Raw genomic sequence first — 10,126 nt, forward strand, 5'->3', positions numbered from 1 at the left:
AACACTGACAAGGAGATTTTTACATTCATGAGTGGTTTTATTGGAGATTTTGCTGATAATATTTGTGCTTTTACTTCAACTATCTCCTTCCACTGCAGAACCATATTGCACATTGTAAACTTAATAGAAATGACACCCGTTACTGACCTCTACTGGTTGGGTCACAAAGTGGATCACAGTTGCAGACGTGAAGGAAATATTTTGTCAAATAAGCTTTTATTATCTTAAAAGGTATAAAATACAAACAGCAGTTTCATACTGTGGGAAAGATGGAGGAAGAAAGCATGGATCAAAGACAATACCATATTTCATACAGTACTTAATGCTCATGTCAGGCACATGTATAAAAGTGTGAAGCAGTAGTGGCAGTAGTGGCTCCTCACACACACACTCAATCTCACACACACACATCAGTGCATCAAGAGTGGAGTTTACTTTCTGTTAAAAAATGTAACAACATAATTTAACTCTGAATATAGTGGTTTAATTATTATTCCGTATGAACACATGGATAAATAAATTCAATCATGTTATAAATAAATAATTTACCAGTGATACTAAATTGAAAAAAAGCTTATATGAGCTAACAAATAATACGAAAACTTTACTACAATGATATCAATAATAACAAATTACATTCAAACTCATGTTGAGCTACATGATGTCTAGAACACAAAACCATCCAGCAGGCTTTACGTGCAAAGCTTTCAGTGCTAAAAAGCAGCATGAAATGTCTGGATACCTTAAGTCCTTTTACAAGCATGCCCGGCGCTCAGTTTACAGAGTTACATATTTTTTCCACCACTCTGTTGAACTCCTCTGGTTGATCAGCGTATACGTGGTGAGAGGCGTTGTTTATCAGCTGCACGGTGAGAGAGACGAGGGAATAAAGATAAGAAAGCAGTCAGCAGTTATACACAACCACGTGAAGCTTCTCTACTGACGACAAAAACAAACAAATATGAATTGAATTACAATGACACTAATTGAAAGCTGACCTGCACATTTTAGACTCATAATTAGATAACATCTCCCTCGTGACTCTGCCTTTACCCTGCATCTCTACTCACCAGCACTTTGGTGTGGGCCTTGCTCCTGATCTGGACGACTTTGTCCCCAGACGAGCTGTCCACCCAGGAACGCGCTCCGTACAGCATGGTGAGGGGCATGGAAGGGGGCAGGAGGTGAACCCGATGAAGCATGGGCCTCTTGGCCCAGCCCAGAGACTCTGACATGGCCCGGAAACCCACCTCACCACTGTGAGGAGGAGAGGAAATGGAAAAGATGGTCAGCATTTGGCAGGCGTTTTGTTCTGTTACGAAAAATGTCCAAATGATGAGCGTGTTGGCGTACCTTGGGGTTTGTGCGTTACAGTGATAGATGTACTGTGTCATTGTGTCATCATCAAACAGATCTTCGAATTTCCTTTTGAAATCAGGACGGAATCTGTTCACCAAGCCCGGACCTGATGCAGTGACATTCTGTTAGATGAGAGCAACGAGTATAACTCAGTACTTTCAGATAAACAGTAACACATCTTACCCCATGGGCCTGCTGCTCTGATGACAGCCAGTGGATTAAAGAGGGAAACCACTGCTGCGATAGCTTTCACCCAGCGTGGAAGGGGCGGCCTCTTCACTATCTCTGTCTCCTGACCTTGATCCTCTTGGTTCTGTGCCTGGGTTCGCTCAGGGAAACCCCAGGGGTCCACCAGGATAAGATGTGACACTCTGCAAGAACGGAGCTTAACACGTTATAAACAACTTCAACTAGCTTTTTTTCCCTCATCAGCTTCTGCACAAGGTGGATTATACCAAAGTTTCCAAAGTTGATTCTGAATATTCTGCCTGCCAGGTTTTTTCAATTCTGAAAACAAATGATAGAAGTTACATTTCAGGCACTAAAACAAAACAAGACTGAAGAGCTTGGGGAATTTCAGAGTTAGACAGTGGTCTCTCTAAACTTGCGAGGCAGCCGGACTCTCGAGATGACAAAATCCATCTTGCTAGGCTTTCAAGCTATGCTCTTGTCTCCTAACACAGTTTTCTTTCTTTCTTTTTTTTTTTTTACAGACAAATCAGTTTCCTACGGAGAACTACTGCCTGCTCCCACGCAATCTGTGGATGTGGTTTAGCACTTGAGAAGTGACTATTCGCTGCGGCAAATTACCAGAGTTGTATAGCAGTGTGAGTATCGGGTGGTGCTGGGGGTTGTTTGTTTGGGATGAATGTTACTGCTGCTAACGCCACCAGTGTTATGGTAGCAGCTATCTCTATTCACTGTCTATGTCACTTGACCACAGCTGCCTGTCTCTCAAACAAACAGGCAGACAGAGACCAAAGGAAACTTTTTGGTGTCACTATTTTGCAGCATAGACTGCATGCCAGACACAGACATGGAAGCTAGTAATGAAATGAACCAATGAACCAGCACTTCAATAATTAAAACTTCATCTAGTTTGTTTAATTTATTTAAAAATGAATTATAAAGACACAGACATGGTCCACACAAGTGTGCATACGTGGTGTCAGGTTCTGTGTCACTGATAAAATCCTAAGGCAACATTAATCCAAACTGTGGTCTGAGTGATGCATCTAGGGAGAACTACAGCATGGAACAACGGTTTGATGATGCTTCGTTAACATGCGCATATTTAAGACACTCTGTCACCTCTTCATTCAGACAGAAATACAACTGAATACGCTTGAAACTCTTTTTCCTCTGCTACACAGATGCCATGTTTTTATTGCTACTGTGGTCGTGGGAACGCTGTGATTTAGGTCTACATCCCCCCTTTGTTCGTTACTTCCACCAGTGCGTTAAAGTGCACACTGAGTAAGTTCACTGGGGTCATATGTGTGTTGCTGGCTGGGCCAGGCGTTGTTGTCTACGTTCACATACTCCGAGGACCATGTCTGTGCCCTTATTAATGACAAGCTGTAATTTTATGGAGGGTTGTGTTCCAGACTATTTCTTTGTCACTTGTAGTCACCTTGAGGTTGCCAGGGAACATTTTAATTAGAGGGTTAACCCTAACCCTAACCCTTCTCAACATTATTTTAGTCTTTGTATTTCTAATTTACTTAAATAAAAAGTCCACCGAAATAAATAAAATAGTCATTTGAAAACCTTTTGAAAAAATATTTATGCATATATTAATTTTAATAAATTTATTTAATAAATATGCTCCCTTACTTCCAGAAAACATGATTTTTAGGCCAGGGAATCGCTGTTACACCACAGAGCTTCATTTATAATGGTATGCTGGGACCAATTTTCCCGCACTGCACGCACATTCTCAGCACACAAGAAAATCTATACAGCGCATAAAATAAAATCCAACATAAACTGTAAATAAATTAGACCAATAACATTTTTTCTGTACCATTTTGCAGTGTAACTCAGTGAGTGACAGGTGTCCAGCCAATGATACGATACGACTCACTTAACGCTATGTAGCCAATCATGGCATTGAAGTCAGATTTGTGCATGTTCTAGTGACATTTATTATTTTTTATTTATGGATATTAATCATTACATTCCATTACTACTAGATAATTTATGGGTAGTAGAAATGCTAATAAAAAACTGTGTAATTAGATATTTTACAGACAAAGAGCTACAGGAATTTACATTGTATCACAGGCTGCAGCACACATGTCATGGTGCAAAATGTGAATGTATTAAAGTGAAGAGCAGGACCCTCACCCAGGCCACAACTGGACCTCACCCAGGCCAAAGCAGGACTCTCACATATAACATACCACACATCTCACGAACAACAAGATTTTGGTCTTTTTCATTTTAAGTGGGCCAAATCACTTATATTAAAAGTAAACTAATGGAAATTGCTGCTGTAATTTGATTCTTTTAATAAGGTTTTCAACAGATGTGATACTGGTGTGTGGCCACAGCGTGCACATCTGATGTTGCTCACAGTGGTCCTCAGTTGTGTGCATGCCCAGACACATGAAAAATTAGAGGGAACATTGGCTGGGACACATTTTTTCTTTATCAAAAAATGGCAGCTCCTCTTATTTGGATATTGCACTTGGACAAATTGCAATTTCAACAATGTTCTGATGAACTGTTCAGCCCTATATTCAAAGTGTGCTATTCAAAAACCACAAGCACTCTGTTCTGTAGCCTCCCCTGATTATTTGATGTTTTTAATGCTATCCTATTAATATTATTACCTTGATGGGTACTGGATGGCATATGAGGTAGCCAGGTACCCGCCCAGACTGTGTCCCAGCAGAATCATGTTCTCCAGGCCTACGGATTGTCTCCACTGCTCAATAGAGTCGACAAACTGCTCCTCTGCCTTGGCAGCATCTGAGGGGAAGGGAGGCCTGGAGCTCCTGCCAAAGCCCAGGAGGTCAAAGGCGTAAACAGGCCGTGACCGACTCAGCGCCTCAAGGTTTCTAATCCACAGGCCTACCCCTCCTCCAAAACCGTGGACCATCACCAGGGGAGTCTTTGGTACTAAAGGAAAAAGAGGGTAACAGAAAGGACAAAGGGAAGTTACTGTATATCATGAGTGTCGCCTCCCCATAAACAAACATAGACTGAGAAGAAGTGATACCTTGTTCTATTCGTTTGCGCACAACCTTGTTGGTGAGTGTCAGAGTCCATATTCGATCCTGGTTTGGGAGGGTCACAAATCTAGCCCATAGGTCATTCTGAATACCTGTCAAAGAGGAGTAATGAGGTGCTGTGTTAGTTTATAGCTAGTGCCAACAATCATAGAGTGTTAAGCCTACAGAAAAAAAGGTCAACAGCTTTTGTATATCATTACAACTACTTATCTACTCTTCTGTTTGTTCCTAGCAGTCATATAGTCCGCCTGTAATCAATCAAAACCTACTTACAAGCGAGAATCTTGGACTCTGTAGTCTTCAAAAGGGACATGGAAGTTGGACGCCAGGAAGGCCACCAGCTCCAGACTGAACCTGACCTGACGAGAGAGAAACAAAACATGAAAAGAATGAGGAGATAGTGGATAGCACAGGAAATATTAAGCGCATGCTGAATGTACAATGATGCAATACCGCTCCTGGTGTAAGTCCAAGGTTAAAGTCTGTGTTTATCATTGTTTGCCTAGAGGACTGGAGCTACACACCCGGGAGCCTGTCACATTTCACAACTATCAGGTTGGCAGACACACAGCAGTGATGTAGTGGTTAATATTTATCACGATTACCTCTTGCCCTAGAGGAATCATGATTTACATTTCAGGCGGTGTAACACACACCTTCCTATCTTTTTAGTGTAGAAACTGAAAAGGGGTGATGTGGCTTTACCCACCGCTTCCTCTCTAACTGGAGGTAGAAATAGGCCAGTCTCACATTTCTACCCTCACCATCAACACACCAGGTAAACCACCAGGCCCTTCTACCTGCTCTGCAATTAATGGGCAATTCAAATTTGCTGAGTCACCCTTACAGCTGGCTCACCATGACGTGTCACTCACAGCTTTTTTTTGTCTCATTTAATGACCATTATACACAGTATTCTGCTGCTGTGCGCTCCAGGTTAGTAATAATAACATTTGTGTTCATACAATATTGATACAGGTAGTTAGTGAGACAGTGGTAGATTATTATTTTTCATTTTCTTCTCATTTCTCTCACATAAGGCTTACTAGCTCTAATAGTATAAGGTTAGTTGTCTTCACTTGTAAAATATCAGAAAATAAATGCTAGGAGTGATTTAGGAACAATGACACAGCACTACAGTAAAGTACAGAGAGTCGGTAAATGTCCTAAAGAAGGACAGAGGACACTAAGTCCACATCCAGCTCTTTAAACTGGAGCTCGCATGTGGTTTGAGCAGACAGGCTCGGTTGTCCTCGGCTACGTGTTTATCTCAGTCACTTACTCTGTCTCACAGTCGTTCTGCATCGGAGGTGTTGCTGTGACAGGATCCATTGGTTGACATATTCAAATTAAATACCATTAAAGCAAATTATGAAGTTGACAACACGCTCCTCTGTGTCTGTGGGAGACTTTCTAATGTTTTGTAACGCGAACGTTCCTCGGTCACCTGACCGAGCGCAGAGATCGTCTATTTGTGAGATACGTCACTCCCGTCTACTGTAAATGCACCTTGACAGACGATGGGAAGAGAACGTGACAACGCCGCAACCAAGCCAACATACGGGCTTAGTAATGTAATAGTTATGTGTGAACTAATTATTGTTTTGCAAAAATCACCTTTATGGGATTTGCAGACTGTTTTATCACAAGAAAATTGTGAAAATCACTAATGTAGTTGGCATAGCTCAAAAAGCCGTCAGAGTAGATCATCCTCACAAGGTGTAACACCTCTCTGTTCAACAAACGGCCCCTTGATTTTTTCTCTCCCCGCGACTCGGAAGATATATTCTGTAACACCGACGCCGCTTCCGGCTAATGAGGACACGTCACTCATTGGACTGAGGAAGAGGACCCGTGCAGACTGCAGAGCTAGCTCGTTGCTAAATTAGACGACACAAATCATGTCCAACTCGGTCATATCGGTGATCTCCCGGTTCCTGGAGGAGTACACCACCACCACCCCCAACAAGCTCAAGGTGGTGGACGCGTATCTGCTGTACATCCTGTTGACGGGAGCGCTGCAGTTCCTCTACTGTCTGCTCGTCGGCACCTTCCCCTTCAACAGCTTTCTGTCAGGCTTCATCTCGTGTGTGGGCGCCTTCATCCTCGCAGGTACACACTTTATTTAGTTAGTTAAGTGTCAGATCAGGTGTTGATGTTTATGAATTATAATGTGCGTCACTTCAGAGGAGGGGTGCTCAACTCCTGGCCCCCAAAAGTCAACGTCCGTGCAGACACAAGCTGGCTAACGAAGCTCATGGCTCGAGTTATAATTGTATAAAATGTATATGATAAACAAACGTTCATGGAAATGTTCATAGACTCACTGCTTGAATTAAAAAAGTACACTCAGCCACGCCGAGCTTAAGATAATAGTCGTCCAGCCAGTCCTGCAACCAGTGCTTCCTTCATGAAGGCTGTAACACTCAGAGCTTGTATAAACAGGTGTTAGTTTCTGCTTAATCAAGTGTATTTATGTTATACTGAGTATTTTGTCCAAGTTTTTCAAAATAACAATTTATACTTTATGATCAGACTCAATTAAACAGCATCCAAACTACTGCAGGATCACTGTGAAGATGATTCAACATCTCTCCACCACAGGTTCAATAAATTAGATTAGATTAGATATACTTTATTCATTCCACCATGGGGAAATGTACTTGTTACAGCAGCAGAGGAAAGTGTAGCATACACTACAGAATTAGAAAAAAAGTCGAAAAGGCAACAAAGCACAATAAACAGACAGAAATACCCATAACCTACACAATAAACAAAAAATAATCAACCTTCGGCACCTTGTATAACCTGAAAGTGTTGCATCCGTCGTATCTGGGTATACCTTAGTGCTTCATTTCAGAGTACACTGTAGATCATTTAAGAAAAGGGACCAAAACGAACGTCCCAGTTCAAATCCAGGTGGAGTTAGGTTCGGCCTTTACCTCTCTGTGCTGCACAGACTGTAGAGGTTAGCCTCCAGTGAAGAAAAGTCACATCCACATTCACTTCAGTTCAAGGACGTCATCATTTGGCTGCAAAAATAGAAATGGCAGCCAACTTGGCCCGTGAACAGGTCATTTAGTTCCTGTAAGAATGAATGTGTTGGATAATACTTTCACATTTGAATTGGACCGCCACAGAAAACAAGTGCAAATTAAGCATGGATTGAGCGATATGTGTCTCTGTGAACTTTGAATGTTCTCTGCAGTTGCACAGCACCACAATTTTTCCTATAAAAAATGAGTACTGAATACGTTGAAGAAATCCTGACGTCCAAATCGAGTACTCATGCCCATCCCTAATCCTCATAGTGGAGGACAGTGAAAACCCTGTTACTCAGAGCTCATATTGACACAAATAGATGACTGGAGAACTTAATATTATGTTTGGCTGACATGGTGATAATAATGTTCCTTGTATTGAACGTTTAGCTCTAAATGTCAGACAATAATGAGAAATAGCCCCAGTTCAGTTCACAGTGATGGAAAACAGAAATACAGAAACTCCCCACAGTGTAGGAACTGCTGCCTGACAATGTTGGCTTGATAAATCATTTAGAAGTATTAGCATTCATTTTGACAATCATCAGAATAGTCAAATTTACAGTTCAAGTAATATTTCTTGAAATGTTCAGTAATTGTTTTAGTAGTATGTAGTGATCAGTCTGGTGCAGTATTAATGTTATTCAGTCTAATTTGGAGAAGCTTTAATATTAAAATCCAACACAGCTCCAGGGAGAATGAATCAGACACCTCACAAGTCTTATTTCTCTTTCCAGGTTTTGTCACATTGAACAGATGTACCATAATTCTTAAATGAAGAGCCACCTGTCTATGCAAATGTAACCATAGCAACAGTAGTAGACCTTTATTCTTCCTTCAAAAAACAAACTGAAGATTGTTTTTTCAAAAAAAATAAATTATATGCTAGACTAACATTTGAAGGCGATAATGAAAACGTTTGGTATTAAGAGTTAGTATGCTTTTAGGTGATATTTACAGGCATAAATATTCTGTACAAAACTAATCCTCCATGTCTTTTTATTTTTTCTTAGTGTGTCTTCGTATCCAGATCAACCCACAGAACAAAGGAGAGTTCCTGTCCATCTCCCCAGAGAGGGCTTTCGCTGACTTCCTATTCGCTCACACCGTCCTCCATCTGGTCGTGATGAACTTCATTGGTTGAAACAGATGTGTATCTGGCTCACAGCGTCCCCCTCTCAGAAGGTGCATATAACACACTTCTTTATTTCACACCTTTTAAAGTTGGATTCTTTAAAATGACATTTTTGCTTAGAATCCATCCATCACAGTGTAGTTCAAACCACAGTGGAGATTCTTTGCAGTTTTGTACTGTCTGTATCTCCAGAATATGAGAAAATCTCTCTTGGGATGTGTGATGTGTATCAGAGTTGATAGTGTAGATTCTCTCAATGGACAATAAATGGGAAATCTGAACTCAAAGGATGTTTAAATGGATTTTTATACAGATATATGTTTACGGTATTGGTTTATGCTCATCCTTTGGGTGCTCTCAGTCACATTAACCATTCTTGCCAGTTCATCACTTCATTCTCAGTGGTATAGCTCCAGATATATAAAATCGGAAGAAGTCTAACTTCCATGGGAACATCCACATAATACCACATATTGCTTTTGCTTTGCTAGAAAAAACTATTATTGAATTTTTAGACTTGCAGGCAGGTGGAAAGGCCATACTGCGTCCTCTTGTTTCTCTGTTGCTTTGAAATAACAACACCCATAATCTGAAAGTGACCAACTATACTGCCTCTGTTTTTTTTTTTTTTGTTTGTTTTTTTTTTCCATAGATCGCAACAAGAAAAGTCATCAAAACTCCCCTTCAAGACACAATGCTACTTCTGCTGTCGTGCCACTGATTTGGAGAGTCCCATCAGGTCATCAACACTGACTGAGTCTCATCTGGTCACACATGATGCAGTGCAGTTTTCTTACCGATAAAGGTTGATTTCGTACATTTTGTTTGTTTTGTTTTTTAATGTTGAAATTTGTAAAGCATTCCCTTTTGCACTGAGAAGATGAAATAAAACAGTGAAATGGTGACCTTGTGAATGATCATGCTGTTCTTGAATGAAACGTACACCATACAAACTTCCATTTCGTGTTCTACAGCAGTACACTTGTTTTCAATAGCACACTATGTAAGGCAAGAACGATACAGAAGGGTAATTGTTTGAATTTGGATATATTGTCTCAAAAGAGACATCTAAATATTTTGAATACATTATCTAATCTCTAATTCTTTATCCTACATTTGGACGTTACAGGCAGAAAAGAACATGCTGGTCATATTTCTCATATTTGAACACTATTTGTTATTAAATTAGAAGTACCTTACAAGGAACAATTCTGCAAACATCAGACAGTGCTGTATAGAGTACCCCACAAACTGACCTCTGCAGGCTGCATGCTACAGCAGGAGCAGAAGTTCTCTTTAAAGGCTGCCAGGACAAAAAAATATAACTTTGTGAAAATTTCCAGGAATGGGCT

General features: G+C 40.6%; 2 protein-coding genes across 2 annotated transcripts; one reads left to right on the forward strand and one right to left on the reverse strand.

Moving 5' to 3' along the window:
- Nucleotides 1-197: 197 nt before the first annotated feature.
- abhd4 (abhydrolase domain containing 4, N-acyl phospholipase B) lies at nucleotides 198-6,133 on the reverse strand. Its single transcript, XM_010746959.3, has 8 exons — nucleotides 5,881-6,133; nucleotides 4,872-4,957; nucleotides 4,586-4,690; nucleotides 4,197-4,485; nucleotides 1,543-1,730; nucleotides 1,354-1,465; nucleotides 1,071-1,257; nucleotides 198-862 (listed from the first exon to the last, which is right to left on the reverse strand). Exons 1-8 carry the CDS (start codon nucleotides 5,928-5,930, stop codon nucleotides 773-775), a joined length of 1,107 nt encoding a protein of 368 aa, XP_010745261.2. The 5' UTR covers nucleotides 5,931-6,133; the 3' UTR covers nucleotides 198-772.
- A 256-nt stretch (nucleotides 6,134-6,389) lies between these two features.
- dad1 (defender against cell death 1) lies at nucleotides 6,390-9,684 on the forward strand. The gene is made up of 3 exons (XM_019257763.2): nucleotides 6,390-6,710; nucleotides 8,653-8,824; nucleotides 9,427-9,684. The coding sequence occupies exons 1-2, from the start codon at nucleotides 6,500-6,502 to the stop codon at nucleotides 8,781-8,783; spliced, it is 342 nt and encodes a 113-aa protein (XP_019113308.1). The 5' UTR covers nucleotides 6,390-6,499; the 3' UTR covers nucleotides 8,784-8,824; nucleotides 9,427-9,684.
- The last annotated feature ends 442 nt before the right edge of the window (nucleotides 9,685-10,126 follow it).

Source organism: Larimichthys crocea, chromosome X, assembly GCF_000972845.2.
Source record: "Larimichthys crocea isolate SSNF chromosome X, L_crocea_2.0, whole genome shotgun sequence".
In the NCBI taxonomy this organism is placed as follows: domain Eukaryota; kingdom Metazoa; phylum Chordata; class Actinopteri; family Sciaenidae; genus Larimichthys; species Larimichthys crocea.

Excerpts from the sequence above, each read along its gene's own strand:
- abhd4 (XM_010746959.3), bottom strand. The coding sequence starts at position 5,930 with ATGGATCCTGTCACAGCAACACCTCCGATGCAGAACGACTGTGAGACA. Across the intron at positions 1,731-4,196 it reads GCCATCCAGTACCCATCAAG|AGTGTCACATCTTATCCTGG; the intron begins GTAATAATATTA and ends CCGTTCTTGCAG. Across the intron at positions 1,466-1,542 it reads CAGAGCAGCAGGCCCATGGG|GTCCGGGCTTGGTGAACAGA; the intron begins GTAAGATGTGTT and ends TCACTGCATCAG.
- dad1 (XM_019257763.2), top strand. The coding sequence starts at position 6,500 with ATGTCCAACTCGGTCATATCGGTGATCTCCCGGTTCCTGGAGGAGTAC. Across the intron at positions 6,711-8,652 it reads GGGCGCCTTCATCCTCGCAG|TGTGTCTTCGTATCCAGATC; the intron begins GTACACACTTTA and ends ATTTTTTCTTAG.